We start from the raw sequence: 19,128 nt of genomic DNA, 5'->3' as shown, positions 1-19,128 counted from the left end.
GCTGATGTTTGGGTCTCTGGATGATGTCAGTGTTATTGCTCCAGTTTTCTGTTATCACTGTCGTTCCTGTCTGATAACCTGCTCTTAGTCTCAGCTCATGTACAAACACACATCCATCAGCAGCAGGCATGATAACGCAGAACCCTCCTCTGCAGCTGCTAATGCTCTCTCACAGACGCTGAGGAATACAAATAGATGTGTTCACGCTCCGTCTCTGGCAGGTCGGACAGATTCCAGTCGCTCCTCGCTGCTCGGGGTTTGATTTTGTGTGTTTTCTCTGATAACTGGGTGCCAGCTGTTGGCTTGAACACTGAGGCCTGCTGCTGCGGAGCCTCATTCCCGGAATTCCTCAGGGATTTCTGCAGGATGGCAGCACGGGGAAAAAATGCAGAAGTGTTTTATTATCCTGAGGTTCGGGGCTGTAGGGAGGAATTCAGAAAAAGGTCACCAGGACAAACCCTTTTGTTTAGTTCTGTATTAGGATTTTTCTTTTTTTATTAAATCTAATTTAATTAAAAACACTCTCTGTAATGTCCCTAACATGAAGGTATACAGCATATGCTATAATGTCTACAACATTTTGAAAACCCTTCAGAGTTTGGTTGGTGCCTGTTATATACAATATACAAATAATATACAAATAAACAATAATAATAATAATAAAGAAATAATATCAGGTTTAAGACAGGGATTCTCAAAGGGATAATTTATTTAAATCATCATGTATATATATGTTTCTTTTTTTACAAAAGGCTTCACAGTTCAACAAATAACATTTACATTTTTAAAGCTATAATAAATTACGAGTCACTCTCTAATTGAACACACATATTGACTTAGAATCTGCAAATACTAAGAGAAACATACTAGGAAAGGCAAAAAAAACACTTTTGTGTATATACATATTTTTATTATACTCTCTCTCTTTAACTAAATTATACTTTACTAAACGGAATTTCCTCTTGTAAAGTAAGTAACCCTTCTTCTTCCTGATCAATATTGTTGTAATACATATATTCTGGCCACTAGGGGTAGCACTGAGCACTCAACTGCTGAGCAGAACTCCACTTAGGCAGTGAGGAAGAAGATTCGCGCCATTTTTGAATTAACGTTTGTTTGTTGAAGTCTGTCACTCGGAGTAAATCATGTTTTCTGTCAACATAACCCCCCTCACATCTACTTTGTACCGCCTGTTAAGTCGACGAGAGGATTGTATTTTCTCCGGTGGGTGTATATGTCTCTTGATCGCTTCTTATAAACTGTATTACTGTCGGAATGAGTGATAGTTGTGTTAAATCAACGGAGCAATCCATAACCGTCGCGCGCATCATGGCATGATGACATGACAGTTTAGACTGTAGCGGATTTCTAGGACCAAGTTACATTTCTTAAAAGTTATATTTATGATTTAGCTGATGTCTTAACGTCTACACAGAGTGGTAAATGTTTTACAGAGAATAAACGTACTTTTAAATACAATAATTTAACCAACTGTTAGCTTATAATGTGTCAATAAGCTAACATCATTGAGCTTTGCTACAGCCTCTGAGGCTAGGTAAGCTAGCATAACACCAACATCATTTATTAGTGTTTTAGTTTTCATAATGACATATTTAACATAGGAATCTTCAATTAAATCTAAATAAATTGTCTGTAGTCGATTAAGGAAGTCAACAAAGTACATTTACTAAAGCAAATTATAAGGGAATTGTAGTTTTCCAAAGTAACAGCAAGTAATGGACATGCTTTTAAAATGACATTTGCATATGGTCTTTTCTTTGCCTTTTTTTGTATACTTATTTTTGTCATTTATAGCCCTTTTGCTTAATTGTGTACTTTTTACACTTGTTTTGGTTTATTTTAGTAGTTTGTGTTCTAAAATTTTAATTTTGCAACCAAGTAAATCCACAATAATCATAAGGACAGTTTCCATAATAAAACGTGTTCTGTTAAAGGTGGGGTAGGTAATTCACTTCAGAAACACTTTGTTATATTCCATGTAATGCTCTTAACATCCCGATAGCAATGAATACATTAAAGGTTGGGTAGGTAAGTTTCAGAAACCGGCTCGAGATACACTTTTTGTTATATTCCATGGAATGCTCTTAACATCCCGATAGCAATGAATACATTAAATGCTTTGACAATAAATATATAAAGAAATATCATCTGTGGAAGCCGTGGCACTGTAAAAAGCACGACCAATCATCTGAGCCGGCCCGGCTAAAGTAACTGGATGGCCTACCTGCCTGTAGTAGTAGTAGTAGTAGTAGTAGTAAGTAAGTAAGTAAGCAAGCAGAGAATGAAAATAAAGATAGTCTTTTATCCTGAAGACAAACTGATTTATATGTATTAACATATAGGAAATGTTCATGTTCCCTTGAATTCTATGACCGGTAGCAGCAGGTCTATAAATCCTGTATAAACACTTGAGTCTAAAGTTAGGACCCTCTTATTGGTAGGAATGTGTCCACTCGATGAGCTACTCTTATCTGTAAGATGTTACCTGACCTGCAGATAACCAGGAAGTCCTGAGACGTACACTTCAGGGGGAAAAAGCACTCGACTCTCAGGACGATTTAAGGGAAATTAGCCTTTAAACTTTGAACTTCCTGTCTGTCACAAAGCTGTACAACATATCCTTACATCCCAGAAACACTCTTGCAGAGGCTTAAGTAGTTTTATCCTTTACTGAAGTTCCAATATGTAAAACTACACGATTCCTGCTGATAGGAAATGAACAGAAGGAAAGCCAGAACCTGTTTCAGTGTTGAAATGGGCACCTGGCTTCATGTAGGGAAAGTATCAGCGGTCATTTAAAGGTTTTATTATCATATAAAGCACATTAGCTGCCAACAGTGCAATGTACAATAAACTTAAGACCTAAAGAAATAAGGAAGTAAGTAAAAGAGCGCAATAAAAATAAAATGCAGGAATAACTATGAACATGTAAAACAGAATAGGACATCGAAGGACTCGTTCTGCTGTCAATTCATTAATAAAAATAAAAATGTTGTGTAGTAAGGCTTGCCCTCATGAATGTATTTTTCAATAATAATGTACTCTGATATCACAATTGCAACATCAGTCTTAATAGTCACAATTAGTTATTTTTTCCAAATCATGCCCTAGTTACAAGATATGTAAAACGTTTTATTTCATATCCAATGTCTTGAGATTGAGAGCGGGGAAGGAAAAGCCGACTGTGTGTTCATTCGATTTAGGCAAGGCAAGTTTATTTACAAAAATGAAAGACCTTAAGAGCATAAAACATGAATAACCCAGGTGCATGAATACAAGTCACAGCGCAGTGGGAGATGTGAATAGTGACTGTGTACGAGTGAATATGCTCTCACTGTAAAGTTGTATGTGCACCTGTGTTCCCGCCCTGCAGGAGAAGGTGGAGCTGACGGACGTTTACACGGAGCTGAAGACCGGAGTCGCCCTGATCCGTCTGCTGGAGCTCATCTCAAAGGAGAAGCTGCCCAAACCCACCCACCGAAAACTGAGGGTCCACTGCCTGGAGAACAACAGCAACGCCATCAGCTTCCTCAAAACAAAGGTTACTGTCGTGGCTTCCTTCCTTGTTTTTCTTTCAAGCCACTAGACTTATTAAACAGACATTTTTTACTCGTTTTTCTTTCCTTTATATTTCTCACAGTTGAAGAGTCGGCCTCCGATGGTTTGGAGCAGGGCTTCTCAAACTTTTGAGTTTTTCAATTGAAGTAATATATGTTTAACAAACCAATGAACACAATGATATATTATGAAAAACTATAAAATACAATACACACATTTGACATGTTTATATGAGGACCCCCTTGGTGGTTTCTATTTAACTTATTTTACTAAGATTATTTCTGTAATCATGCATGGTGTTTTTTTAATTAACCGTTAAAAAAAAATTGTTATCTCACGTACGCCCTGCAGTACCCCAACGTACCCATAGGGGGCCGCGTACCCCCATTTGAGAATCACTGGTTTAGATGTCACACGATGAGTTTGCTCAAAATAAAACAACAAACTTTTACACACTCAACAAAGAAAAGAGGCCTTTACAAAACTCAAATCAAATAACAAACAACTTAGGTATTCTTTCTTTCTTGATAAGGCATAACTTAATAACTTAAAGGGTAATTGGACGGTTAAAGACTGTTCCTCGATGGCGTCTTTCAAGCAGGTTGCTGCCCTTCTCTGTCACTTTAGAGGAGGCACCGTGGGAATTGTAGTCTTTTATTTTGTGTTGACTACAGACGTCACAATTATACTGGCTCTAAAGGCCCGGACACACCGAGCCGATATCGGCCGTCGATAGATGTCTGGCCATCGATGAGCGTCCTGTCGCTCTACTCAGATTGGTGTGTCCCGCCTAGGGTTGGGTATTGTTTGAATTTCCACGATTCCGATTCTACTTTTCGATTGAACTCAACTCTAAACACCCATATGAAAAAGATCGGTTTACATTTTAATAATCAAATAAGTATGTGAACATAACCAATAACCTACCATAGCCAATAACAAATACATGTAACGCGCAGTGCCTCCCAGATCTGGCGTCCTAGGCGAACATGGTACGCTGTAGGAAGTGTAGGTACAACGCTACATTTCCCGCCCCGCCGCAGTCATAGTAGGCTACGGAGAGCGACGAGAAACATTTCCTCAGGCATCGAAAAGCGGAACCGGAATTCACATGTCTAAATGATGCCGTTGGAATCGAAATGTTAGGGTACCCAACCCTAGTCCCGCCCCGTCGTGGCTTTTCGGCCGTGCTGACACCTTCCGCTCCACCTTCGCGGCTGTCGGCAAAATAAATCACTCTGATTGGCTGTTCAGCTTAGCGAATCAGTGCATGAGAAGCGAAACGGAAATGAAGAAGGCACACACAGACGGCTATTATTTTTCATTTTCCAGTACATGTTAAACATGTTTTCGATTATAAGTCGTTACGTGAAACAGTCTGTGATGGACGAGAGTGAAAATGGGACGCACGCTATTTGTTGTTTATATCACGCAGTCTGTTCTTCTTCTCTGTCTTCCGGTTGTTGCCTCTTTTGAATGACGAACACACACTACCGCCGCCTGCTGGTAAGGAGAGTTATTGCCACTCACGCATGCGCAGTGCGTACGTGCTGCTTGGCCGTCGGCTGAAGTCTTGTCGGTGTGTTCCAGTGCGACATTTTGGCCGAGACGCAGGAGACGTGAGGCGACACAACAGTCGGGTCCGTCGGGACGTGTTCTTTGATGTCAGTTTGGTGTGTCAGGGCCTTAACAGTTACTTAAACAAAGAGTCTAGTCCAACAACCTATCAAACTGTCCGGTTTACTTTCCATTTTTATCCATTTTTATCTTTTTGGTTACAGGACAAGTCTTTTATTTGACTTTCACTTATATATGTTCACAATCCTTGCTTTAATCGGAAGTGGTTCTCATGCAGCATTTTGAAGACTTTTTAGAATAGATTAGATTTAGTTTATTTAATAATACACGCTTTACAGTGCAGGAAAAGGCAGAACATGGGTGACAATAAATTAGTGATGGAGATGTAATAAAAACAACAATAAAATAACATGGAAAAAAAGGAACATTAAATTAAACATTAAAGGATGGAAAGTAAAGACTTAAGTCACAAGGGGACTTAATTTAATAAACGTTGTATGTACCCTCCCTCTTTCTTTCCTGTCAGATTCGGGTGGATCTGATTGGTCCAGAGAATGTGGTAGACGGGGACCGAACGCTGATCCTGGGTCTGCTGTGGATCATCATCCTCAGGTTCCAGATCGGACCCATCAACCTGGACGAGGTAGGGATTCAAACCCACAACCTTCAGTCTGCAATAAGCTGCAATCTAGTTTATGAAGTCCCTTTCCTTCTTCCTGACTGTCCTCCTTTACCCCTCTATCTCCTCTAGTATTCCTCCTTTCCTTTAGCCCTATCTCCATCCTCCTTCCTTCCTTTGTCTTACTTCCTCTACCTTTCTTAAGATAAGCCATCCTTTATTGATCCCTGTTGCAAAATCCAGGTGTTAAAGCAGCAACAGGAATAAGTTTGAAACGCTGAATAGGACAGGTAAGAGTTCACAGAAGGAGACACAGAAGGATACTAAGAGTGTGCAGGGTTTTACGTTTTTAAATGAGGGACCTTTCCCCTTTTCAAATTCCTGTTTTAAGTCTTTTAACTTGTTATTTACAATGTTGTTTTTAAACTATCTCTTTTATTCATGATTTTTATAAATCTGTTATTCCATTATGTTAAAGGGGAGCTATCATGCAAAAGTCACTTTTTGATGTCTTCTCTACATCAACATGTGTCCCCGGTGTGTCCCCGATGTGTCCCCGGTGTGTCCCCGGTGTGTCGGGGAACTCACGCAGCGTCAGGAAATAAACCCTCTCTCTTTTCCTCCGTACCCAAATCTCTAAAAACGGGGAACAACGGAGCTGATCCAGATTTGCGTCCGATATGACGTAATATCTGAAATGTGGACCCACGGGCCAATCAGAAACGTTGCTATCAGAAACAATGCCCGACTGTTCTGGACGTAATATGGTCGGTGTTTACATTAGCATGCTAACACTCAGAGCTAACCTGTGCTGGAGAGCATGTGTGTGAAGAAGCAGGAAGTAGAAAGGAACTCACCTTGTGGTGTAACCGGCAAGAGAGAAAGCCTTTGAGCTCCAGACTGTTTCAGAGCCTTGATGATCCATGATATGGAGTTTCATCACGGCAGCATTTAGTTTAGACGGTAGCTGCCGGGTCCCGCATGAGCTCAGACCCTCCTCTTTAAAGCTTTATCCCCGAATCAGCACTTTAGAAACAGGAAGTGAAACAGAGGGATATGAGGCGTGGCTAGAATGATCTGTTTGGTATTTTGACCAAAACACTTCATAGACATGTTTTTATATATTTTATATATCTGAGAGCTGTGCTGTTGCCTAGAAATAGCCTGATAGGTGACCTTTAACTTATAGTGTTCCTTTCTGTTGTCTTCTTAAGTGTTGATGATGAGGTAAAGCACTTTGAATGGCCTCTGTGTCTGAAAATGTGTTATATAAATAAACGTACCTTGCCTTTCCTTATTTCCATATTTTTCTTCGTTCTTCTTTTATCCGTCTCTCTCTCCGCCTGCTCTCGTCTTCATCTCCTTTTCTTTATATCCTTCTCCTCCTCCTCTTTTCTCTTTCATTGTTTTCTCCCTCCTCACCTCTCCCCTCCTCTCCCTCCTCACCTCCTCACCTCCTCTCCCTCCTCTCCTCCTCACCTCCTCTCCCTCCTCTCCCTCCTCTCCCTCCTCACCTCCTCTCCCTCCTCACCTCCTCTTCCTCCTCACCTCCTCTCCCTCCTCTCCCTCCTCACCTCCTCTCCCTCCTCACCTCCTCACCTCCTCTCCCTCCTCTCCCTCCTCTCCCTCCTCACCTCCTCTCCCTCCTCACCCTCCTCTTCCTCCTCACCTCCTCACCCTCCTCTCCCTCCTCACCTCCTCTCCCACCTCTCCCCTCCTCACCTCCTCTCCCTCCTCACCTCCTCTCCCTCCTCACCTCCCTCCCTCCTCTCCCTCCTCACCTCCTCTCCCTCCTCTCCTCCTTACCTCCTCATCTCCTCTCCCTCCTCACCTCCTCTCCCACCTCTCCCTCTTCACCTCCTCTCCCTCCTCACCTCCTCTCCCTCCTCACCTCCTCTCCCTCCTCACCTCCTCTCCTCCTACCTCCTCTCCCTCCTTACCTCCTCTCCCTCCTCACCCTCCTCTCCACCTCTCCCTCCTCACCTCTCCCTCCTCACCTCCTCACCTCCTCACCTCCTCTCCCTCCTCACCCCCAGCTGGATGGGGGAGGCAGTAAGGCCAAGCGCTCGGCGAAGGAGGCTCTGCTGATCTGGTGTCAGAGGAAGACGGCGGGTTACGATGGCGTCAACGTTCAAGACTTCTCGTCCAGCTGGAGGAGCGGACTCGCTTTCAACGCCCTCATCCACGCACACCGGTAACACACACACACACACACACACACACACACACACACACACACACACACACACACACACACACACACACACACACATTTGTGTCTATTCTCCTTACAATCGGCTCTCTCCATCTCAGGCCGGACCTTTTTGACTATCGCCGCTTCCATGCTGACGACCCGTTGCGAAACCTGGAGCACGCCTTCCGTCTGGCGGAGCGTCAGTTTGGGATCATGCAGCTGCTGGAGGTGGAGGACATGGTGGTTCCCCATCCGGACGAGAAGTCCATCATGACCTACGTCTCGCTGTACTACCACTACTTCTCCAAGATGAAGCAGGGACAGACCATCCAGAAGAGGCTCGCTAAGGTCTCACACACACACACACACACACACACACACACACACACACACACACACACACACACACACACACACACACACACACACACACACACACACACACACACACACACACACACACACACACACACACACACACACACACACACACACACACCATGTATACATCACTTCATTTGTCCCCATAAGGGAGGCGAGTCCCCACACGTGACTATGTAAACAGATTTAGGTCCCCACAAGTATAGTAATGCTAGGATACACACACACACACACACACACACACACACACACACACACACACACACACACACACACACACACACACACACACACACACACACACACACACACACACACACACACACACACACACACACACACTCAGTTAAAGGTCAGGTTTTTGAATTCTGATCACATTTTTTATCCCACACTGAGAAAATAGTTTGGCCCAGTGCATTCCTGTCACTGTCCATAGTGTGGACTCTCCTGCCCCCTGCAGGCTGCTGTAGGAACTGCAGCACAGGCCTCCTGTCTGATCGGAATCAGCAATTATTATTTTGTACCACAGCGGGGACATGTACAGTTACAACAGTAGGGGTCCAGTGCAAAAACAGAAATAGACTGAAGGTGATTCTGCATGTTTTTAGCCCAATGATTACATGTTTACATTCCTGTTGGACAGTTTATACATCAGTTCTTTTTAGACCTGACTTATTTTCCTAACAGTAAATTGCAGATGGCAGTCTTTGCACAAACGTATCTTATAGTCTTAGCTCTACATGGCATATGTCTGCGTACTGTTTGGAACTGCAGGAACGTCTTCTGCCTGTAGTCCTTTTCTATTGGCTTACACTCGAACTATGACTTCCTTTAATCCCTCAAATCCCTCCTCCTGTCTGTCAATCAGTGGATTACTGCTGGATTAGATCCAGACTGACAGGAAGTCACCTGCAGACTGAGCTAACACACATTGGGAAGGCTTTGGATTCTGCTCAGAGAGACAGGAGAAGACACACACCTCTACCTGCTGAGAGAGACAGGAGAAGACACACACCTCTACCTGCTGAGAGAGACAGGAGAAGACACACACCTCTACCTGCTCAGAGAGACAGGAGAAGACACACACCTCTACCTGCTCAGAGAGACAGGAGAAGACACACACCTCTACCTGCTGAGAGAGACAGGAGAAGACACACACCTCTACCTGCTCAGAGAGACAGGAGAAGACACACACCTCTACCTGCTCAGAGAGACAGGAGAAGACACACACCTCTACCTGCTCAGAGAGACAGGAGAAGACACACACCTCTACCTGCTCAGAGAGACAGGAGAAGACACACACCTCTACCTGCTCAGAGAGACAGGAGAAGACACACACCTCTACCTGCTCAGAGAGACAGGAGAAGACACACACCTCTACCTGCTCAGAGAGACAGGATGAGAGAATTGACTGTGGATCTAAAAGGCATTTTAAGTGGTTCAGTTTGTCGTTGTCGTCCTCAGTCTTTGTTGGCTTCTTGGTCAGCTTTTGCTTTTGTTTTTAGGGCTTGGTTGCAGCTGCGAAGCTGATCGTTTCTTTGTGACGGAGAACAGATGATGCTCTTCAGTAATTGTGTCGTTTAAAAAGAAACTGTTTTGTCAGGATTTCAGAAGATTGGACTCAAACGATGTTCTTGTTTGATGTTTTGGTGTGAAAACTCCTTCCTTTCTTACCTTTGGTGGAACTACAAAAGCCCGTTTTGCAGGCTTTCATGATATGAAGATATATACACTGTAAAACAAAAGATATGTAGAGAAGCTATCCCATCTGCATCCTTGTTTTATCGGGCTTTCGTGCATCAATGGAGGAAAGAACGCTATTATTTACCGTTCTCCACAAACCAGCTTTTCTCTATTTTAAATGATGTGAAAGTGAATGTGCCTTTGGACTGACACAACGAGACTTTTAAACACGTCGCCTTGTCCTTTGAGAGCCTGGGATGGACAGTTATCAGCCATAGACCAAACCAGATGTTTATTTCACTGGAGAGCCAAACACAGACTTTTATTCCACTAATGATCCACTTTACTGAATATATAACATGCAATAGCCGATGTTATCAATACCGACTCTCAAGAAGTCGCTGACCGTCTGATGTTGGGATGCTATGGAAGAAACGTTAGTGGTTTATGTACCTGGTGGAAACACAGGTCCAGGTCCGGTAGTGTCCCTGTGGGTCAGGTGACGGTGTTTCAGGTGTGTGGTCTCACGGCATGTCGATGATGGGGAGTCTCAGTTATCAGCTAGTGAAGCAGCAGCGCAGGAGAGAAACCTCCACCAGGTCCCGCCACAAGGTTAGTTATACATCGTCATCCTGTCCTGTCGTTCTCAGCGTTCCCAACGTAAACACCATAAAATAAATTGCAAGGTTCCTTAGGGGTTCATCTAAATGCCGGTGTGTTTTATCGCTCACCCTGGTGGACCAACGCTCATGACATTCAGCTATATATCGTTATGCTGTTGACACTGAAATAATTGGTGCTCTCCGTTCTTAGATTATTTTAAAGAAGCCACATTTTCGAACACGAACCAAGAAACCATTTTGTTTGTTTATTTATTCTCGGGGGAAACTAAGCACATCTAACTTTTTATGCCTTTTTAGAAACATTGAATATCGAGCCGAAGTAGTTTTTTAATTAATCAGTTAACAGACAATTAATCAGCAACTATTTAATTAAAATATATATTAATTGGTCAAGTAATTGTAGGTGATACATTTGTTCAGGCTTCATTGCCTTAAGAGTTAGGATACTATATTGTATGGTTTTGGGCTGTTGGTTGATATTCTTTCACAATTAGTTTGACATTTTATACAATATATTATATATTATAAGTGATAAACTATTGCAGCTCAAGTTGAATATTGCTGTAATGGATTAAATGGTAAAAATAATATAAGGAAAATGTACAGGTATGCCTTTCAAAATAACGTCATAATATTGTCGTTTAGAGCAGGGTTTCTCAAACTTTTTCACACCAAGGACACTTAACCAATAAAAAAACACTCGCGGACCACCTAACTCCACAACTATCCAAAAACACATTGTTTTTTACAAATCGCCTGAAGATTGTACAAACAAGTGGCAACATGTGTGACGAAGGTGCTTATCTGGGCTATATCATGCAATCGAAAGTGAAACTTAAGCTCGTTGCATTGCGGAGATATTCCCGCGAGAGTGCGAAAAACTTAAATACATTTATTTATTTCAAATGTGACATTTTACCAATATACTCACGGACCACTAGGGGGCGCTCACGGACCAAGCACTGGTTTAGAGATATCAAAATGTTGTAGTAAATGTTTGGTTGATATTAATACTAAATGATTTTGCGTGCTAAGTATTTAATGTTTTCCTCTCTGTCTCCTCAGATCGTGGGCATGCTGATGGAGCTGGACGACATGAAGGTCCAGTACGAGAGGCTGGTCTCAGATCTGCTGCACTGGATCAAAACCAAGGTGACTCAAAACTCAGCAGTGCCTGTGTTTTTACGTAAATAAAAGGTGCTTAACTTGTTGATGGATGCTTGTCTGTCTGAAGGTGGTGCAGCTGAATGACCGCCGATTCCCAAACTCTGTGAGGGAGATGCAGAAACTCATGATGGCGTTCAAGACCTACAGGACTGTGGAGAAACCCCCGAAATATCAGGTGAGACCAGCGGTTTTCAAAGTGTGAGAGTTTGAGAGCTTCAGGGGAGGCGCAGCGGGAGAAAGAAATGGCGAGAAACAGTGAAATCTAGCTACCGTACTTTTCGGACTATAAGCCTCGACTCTTTTCCCCATTTTTTGTGTACCGCTAACGGCCACTAGGGGACCTCCTAAATCTATGGGTTTTACAGGTAAATTAACCACCTTTAACACTACGGGCTCTAGGACCGGTCCGCGCCCGCCACCTCTAAGGCTTTGTTTTGAAATATAAGTCGTGGCTCATCGGACATTTATGAGAGAAAATCCCTAATGTCCGAGTGCAAGTGAATGCAGCACAAGACGCGAGGCTGCGGCCACACGAGGACGAAAACGGTCGTTTGCGTTACTGTTTAGTGTCATATAGACCGTTCGGCCACACGAGGACGACCGAATATGGCACTAAACGACTGAGGAAACGATAACGGGTCCCCCCTGCTGCGGATATAATAACCCTAACCCTATATTATATAGAGTCGTTATTCATTTGTTTTAAAGCTCAATAAACAACAAAGAAGACCTTTGACTGGCACTTTTATCATTTTGTCCGGAAGATTTCAACTTTAATACACGCTGACTGGTGAAAAACTCTGCCCGGTTCCCTCGGCCCCCACCGCGGAGAATAAACAGAAGGGCAACCATGACAACCATGCTTCTTCGCTGCTTTTGTGGAGGAAGTTACAGCGCCACCTACAGGCTCCTGCATGTACTGCAGCTTCTCCAGCGGTTGGAGCTAAACGGAGCGGTCTCGTGTGGGCAGACACTATCCGGATAACTATTGCGTGTGGACGGAAGCTTGTTTGCGATTGCGTTTGCGTTAATCCTATGCGTTTAGCCGTTTTCGTCCTCGTGTGGCCTCAGCCTTAACCCCTCCCCCGGCCCTGGCGCGAGCGAGGAAATGTGATTTCATTTCTACGGGACGGCGCATTCGGACCCAAGTAGACGGAAGGAATGAGGTAGTTGCGGTCTGCAATGACGGAGAAGAGACTGTGAAGTTTGGCTGCACTCAGCATTGAATCAAAACGCACTGAAGCTTTGGATCTGAATCAGTCTGTGAGGCGTTTTGCTCAACAAGATGGTAATCGCCGCATTCAGCTGTTATAGACATGCCAACTTGATGCTCTGCTCACGGGTGACTCGATGAGCGTAAGAGTTAAGATGACGACCTTACGTGTGTAAATATTTTTTTTTCTTTGAGGGGGTCTGCCCCCAAAAAACTGTTTTAAAGGTGGGGTAGGTAAGTTTGAGAAACCGGCTCGAGATCGCTAGAATTTGAAAATACACAACCGGACAAAATCTGCCACTTCCTCACAGAGCCCCTCCCCCAACACACACGAACGCGCACATGACCAATGAGGGCACGAGATAAGTTTGTGCCCCGATGGAAGGCTGACAGGCAGGTAGGCCGTTGTACTTTTTACAGTATTACAGCTTCTACAGATGACATTTTTGTATGGATTTGTTGTCAAAGCACTTCAGATATTCATTGCTATCAGGATGTTAAGAGCATTCCATGGAATATAACAAAAAGTGTATCTCGAGCCGGTTTCTGAAACTTACCTACCCCACCTTTAAGTCCTGAGAAAGTCAAATAAGACGGTGTGTAAAACTACAGCCCAGCCAAAAGAAAGTAACCACTTTGATTGAACTAGGCCAGCAGGTAAGGACTCTCCACTGGATCATAATACCCCAGCATTATAGCAACAATAATAATAATAAGCAATAATAATTGGGAGGGGGGCGCGGCTGCCGGCTGGTCTTATGTTCTCTGAGGGGAGACGATGGCATCAGAGTACAACATGGCGCCTTCACCTGCTGAGCCTTCAGTCTGTTATTTCTCAGCCTTCGGGAAACATCTCTCGTTTATCAACTCCTTTTATTATTCCAAAAATACTACTTTCTGTAATTTTTCGCCCATTGAAACTGTGGAGATGACACACATCGTTCAAAATCAATCCATTTCCTGAGTAAACATTTAGTTTCGTATCCCTCCAAGCGTTTCATTTTCTATATATTATTCTCCTTTAATTGTCTCTGTCTGTCTTTAGGAACGTGGGGCGATCGAAGCTCATCTGTTCAGCCTGAAGACTCAGCTGGCTGCCAACAACCAATGGGCTTACAATCCTCCAGAGGGTAACACACACACACACACACACACACACACACACACACACACACACACACACACCTTCCTTCACGTACAGACACTTTTTATTCCACTATTTTGTAATTTGTAAAGTGCAGCCTCGACTTCCGCGGCCTTCCATAGTAATAGCTGTGTGTGTGTGTGTGTGTGTGTGTGTGTGTGTGTGTGTGTGTGTGTGTGTGTGTGTGTGTGTGTGTGTGTGTGTGTGTGTGTGTGTGTGTGTGTGTGTGTGTGTGTGTGTGGTGTGTGTGTGTGTGTGTGTGTGTGTGTGTGTGTGTGTGTGTGTGTGTGTGTGTGTGTGTGTGGTGTGTGTGTGTTGTGTTGTGTTGTGTTGTGTTGTGTGTGTGTGTGTGTGTGTGTGTGTAGGTAAAACCCTGAGTGACATAGAGAAGAGTTGGGCTGTGTTGGAGAGAGCTGAACACGAGCGAGAGCGAGCTCTGCAGGAGGCTCTGCTCCGTCTGGAGAACCTGGAGCAGCTCGCTCAGAAGTTTGAGAGGAAGGTAAACAACACTTGTGCCGGAACAGAGGGCGGTGGTGGCGAAGTCGATAGGGACTTGGCTTGGCAACTGGAAGGTCACCAGTTCAAGTCCCGGCAAGACCAAGTGCTACCGAGGTGTCCCTGAGCAAGGCACCGTTCCCCACACTGCTCCCTGGGCGCCGTTCAAAATGGCAGCCCACTGCTCCTAACACGAGGATGGGTCAAATGCAGAGAAACAATTTCCCCACGGGGATTAATAAAAGTCCATCTTATCTTATTTTATCTGAAAATAGATGTTTTTTTTACTAGAATAGATTCAATTCATCTTTATTGGCCGTGCAGGTAAGGGGGAAACTGGCTGAACATTCTCTTAAGCCCCCGGAAAATATACGTTTTGTAATACTGGTTTGTATAAATATAACTAATATGCAAGGAGTCTGAAAGAATGTGAACTTCAGCTTCAATTGCAAATAAATATGTCATGTCTTTTTGACCTAACAAATGTTTAAGGTCGCTGGGGGTGCAACAACTAATCGACTTGATCGATTAAAAGCGATGACCAAATTAGTTGCCAACTAATTCAGTCGTCGATTCGTCGGTGACGTCGTCGCGTGTGTTTTACGCTAAGCTCCAACGTTATCGGTCTTTTTATCGGTACTGGAGACATTTAATTGCTACATAAACATTATATCGCAGACTTAGTCGCCAACTCGTTTCTAACGTGCAAGAAGACAAACAAAGTGTGAACGCAGTCCGCACCAAAACATCGCTCTGGAACTCACTCCCCAGGCAGAGACGGCACTGACCTGCAAAACACTCACAACGACTCACCGCTTCAATCTGGCTTTCAATGTCGGACTGTTTTTGAATTATTTAACTTTAACTATATATGTATTTGTTGTTCCTTCCTTTTCTTTTCTCTTCACTATATCTGTAAAGCGTCTTTGAGCACCTGTAAAAGCGCTAACAAATCGAAGCGTAGTATTTACGAGTCACAAGAACGCGGATGTCTTCCAAGATCTTTAGCGAAAGAGTCTTTCAAGACATCCGCGGTTGTTTAGTTAAAGAGTGAAGCAGAATGAAGAGTTGAACACGGAGGCTCCGGTAGAAATGGCCGGGATTTGCGTTTTTACCCCCTTAATGTCTGACCAATGGGTGAACAGCATTTCCGAGCACATGACTTGTGTTTAAAGTTTATAGTCCGTTTGAGTTTTGCCGTGTGAACCATGGATGTATAATAAGAACTGGATACAGCGTGGGAGGCGGGGCCTCGTTCATTCCTATGAGAGTTGCTCATTAGCGCATGAAGACAAAATGGCCCAACTTTTGAGAGCGAAACGTCACGAAAGTATTCATATAATCATAAAATCCGTTCTTATTGTGCGTCCATGGGTAAAGGTAGAACTCATGTGGTGCTGAACACGTCACATGAACGTGCCGGGCGGCGCGGCCCCGTGGGTTGGATGCGCGTTCATAATGCCGAGGAAAATAACTGTCAGAATAACGTTATTAGCACATTTTACAACTTGAGGATCGAATGTTTTTAATAAGGGCTATACAAGTGTTCATACTGGGTCGTTTATTTAGTTTAAAAAAGTGTTTCCGCGCCCAGCGACTGATACGGAAGTGCAGTACCGCCGTTTGGCCACAACGAATATTTCCCTCAGAGTCCGGGGCACTTCCTGGGGGCAAACCGTCTGGTGCGCACCTGAGAACTGACTATTAGGCGTGAATGCGATGTAAGAATGAATCTCTGGACCTTTTAATCCTCAAAGGATGCAAAAGGATTGAAAGAGAAGGATGAAAGGAATATAAAAAGGTTAGGAAACTGTCTAAAGAACTATGATTTAGGAGACTAGGGGTAGAGGAAAGTGAGACTTTGGTCGAATCTCTGGAACAAACTCCCAGAGACCTGCAGGTCCGCTGCAACTCTCACTCCAGGCTGAAGACTATTCACATCTCACACGGCACCCTAACCGTTATTCATGTTTTATTATCTTTGCTTATTAATGTTTCTAATGTGTTGTCTTTATAAAGCACTTTGAATTGCCTCGTGTTGAAATGTGCTGTATAAATAAACTTGCTTCTCAGGCAGCGTTGAGGGAGGGGTATCTGGAGGACACGCTGCGTCTGATCCGAAGACAGGATATTCGCGGTCTCTCTTCCCTGGAGGAAGCTCAGGCCGCCGGACGCCGCCTGGAAGCGCTATCCACCGACGCTCTGGCCAGAGAGCCGCGCTTCGCTGCTCTGAGAGACATGGCGAAGACCATCGAGAGAGGGAACTACCACAGCAAGGCGCAGGTCATGGAGAGGTGGGAGAGAGACGGCATTTACATTGTTTTAATCATACGCCCTATTGCCTCTGCGTGACAGAAGTTATGTCAATTAAACTAATGTATATATTGACATCCTTTATTTGTTTTACTGATTAAAACATATTGTTGTGTTTTTATTTGTGTATCTAAGAGAGGAGAACATTAGCCACCGATGGAAGGATCTACTGCAGCAGCTCCAAGAGCAGAGGGGGCTGCTGGGAAATGTAGTTGAAAGCCTCAGCATCCTCAGAGACATCGAGCTCGTGTCCCAGGACCTGAAAGAACTACAGGTGAGTTTACTAACTCTATTGATCAACACGGAGGCTGCGGAGAGGCAATGTCTTATCTTTGGAAGTCTATGCACAAAATGTAAGTCAAATAAATTAATGTACCGTACTTTTCGGACTATAAAGCGCACCTGCATATACGCGGCAGCAGCTAAATTGTCTGTCTGTCTTGCTCTCGTTCTGTCTCTCGGTTCCACTTTTACTTTGGCGCGCTACCTGTCTCGCGCTACCTGTCTCGCTCTTTTCCGGGCTCCAGCTTTTCCTGCTGGAGCCCGCCGCTTAGAGGTGGCGGGCGCGGACCGGTCCTAGAGCCCATAGCGTTAAAGGTGGTTAATTTTACCTGTAAAATCCATAGATTTAGGAGGTTCCCTAGTGGCCGTTAGCGGTACAACAACAATGGCGGAAAAAGTCCGAAAAGTACGGTATTTATATATATATATACACTGATTATCACATCTTTATGTTCCTAAAACTCCGGTCAGTTAGCTGTTTATATATTACATTGTAAGAACATTGAGAGAAATGAAAATAATTATTTTGTATGTGCAAACATTTTTGACCAATAAAGCAATTTTCTGTTTAAGTTAGATTTCAATTCGTAACATCCCCCTTTAGTTGGTCTATTATTCTTTATTAATCCTATTATTATTATTATTATTATTATTATTATTATTACTTTATATATTGTTTTGTTAATTTCTTATTTCTTATTGTATTTCCTTTCCTATTCTTATTTAGTGGGAGATTTCCTTTGGATTATTTAATTGTATTTATTCTAGGGCTGTCAAGTTAATAACGCCACTAATTATTTTAACGTGCGGTTAACTTATGTGTATTTGTCCTCGTAGTTTCAGAGCCCAAAGGCTTGACGTCGTTGTTAGTTGGATGGTGGGAGAGGGGGGGGGGGGTGCTAGTGAACTGTCAATGGGGGGGAAGCCTCGCTGCGGGGACACGGCGGACCTCTGTCGGCACAACTTCGATGAGGCCGTTTAAAAACATAATAAAGTAAGGGGAGAGAGAGAGAGAGAGAGAGGCAGAGAGAGAGAGGGAGGCAGAGAGAGAGAGAGAGAGAGAGAGAGAGAGGGGGGGAGGGAGAGAGAGAACGAGAGGCAGAGAGAGGGAGGGAGAGAGAGAGAGAGGGGGAGGGAGAGAGAGAACGAGAGGCAGAGAGAGGGAGAGAGAGAGAGAGAGGGAGAGAGAGAGAGAGAGACAGAGAGAGAGAGGAGAGAGGGAGAGAGAGGAGGGAGAGAGGCAGAGAGAGAGAGAGAGAGGCAGAGAGAGGCAGAGAGAGGGAGAGAGGCAGAGAGAGAGAGAGTGAGAGGCAGAGAGAGAGGCAGAGAGAGAGAAGAATATTTTTCCTCTCTCATGTTGATGAGAGTACTGAAGACTTGAATAATATTCCTCGAAGGTAAATTTAGAACAGAAACAAATCGACTGAAAGCCCTAAAATCGATGTTTTAATATTAAATTGAAAAACAAACTATCTATCGTCGCAAAGCTCGTCTCCTTCCTCCTTACCCACTTCACCTTCGCTCCCCCTCGTCCCCCTCTCCTCCCAGTCCCAGGCCAGTTCCTCTGAGCGGGGCAAGCAGCTGGCGGAGGTGGGGTCCCTCCTCCAGAAGCAAGACCTCCTGGAAGCCCAGTTCTCAGCTCACGGAGAAACCATCACGGCCATCGGCAGGGCGGCGCTGAAGGTAGGGCAACTCCCCAGGTGTCTTCTGATTGGGTGCGCTTTGTCCTCACCAACGCTTCTCTCCTTCTCTCCTTCTCTCCTTCTCTCCTTCTCTCAGGGGAAAGCGAGAGACGGTCAGCAGATCCAGAGCAGAGTGAGAGCTCTCGAGGCTCAGTATCGCTCTCTGGTGTCGCTC

At 44.1% G+C, this 19,128-nt stretch overlaps 1 protein-coding gene across 1 annotated transcript in view; it reads left to right on the top strand.

The window, feature by feature from the left end:
• sptbn5 (spectrin, beta, non-erythrocytic 5) overlaps positions 1-19,128 on the top strand; it is a 108,064-nt gene that overhangs the window by 5,998 nt on the left and 82,938 nt on the right. Inside the window, 12 exon segments of the mRNA XM_071201657.1 lie at positions 3,395-3,562; positions 5,684-5,800; positions 7,813-7,970; positions 8,090-8,318; positions 11,723-11,809; positions 11,892-11,999; positions 14,083-14,167; positions 14,547-14,680; positions 16,750-16,970; positions 17,125-17,263; positions 18,820-18,954; positions 19,051-19,124. Coding sequence (XP_071057758.1) covers positions 3,395-3,562; positions 5,684-5,800; positions 7,813-7,970; positions 8,090-8,318; positions 11,723-11,809; positions 11,892-11,999; positions 14,083-14,167; positions 14,547-14,680; positions 16,750-16,970; positions 17,125-17,263; positions 18,820-18,954; positions 19,051-19,124 — 1,655 coding nt within the window.

Source organism: Pseudochaenichthys georgianus, chromosome 22, assembly GCF_902827115.2.
Source record: "Pseudochaenichthys georgianus chromosome 22, fPseGeo1.2, whole genome shotgun sequence".
Taxonomy (NCBI): Eukaryota; Metazoa; Chordata; class Actinopteri; order Perciformes; family Channichthyidae; genus Pseudochaenichthys; species Pseudochaenichthys georgianus.
Note: the sequence above shows the minus strand (reverse complement) of the source record. Positions and strands in the feature narration are given on the sequence as shown.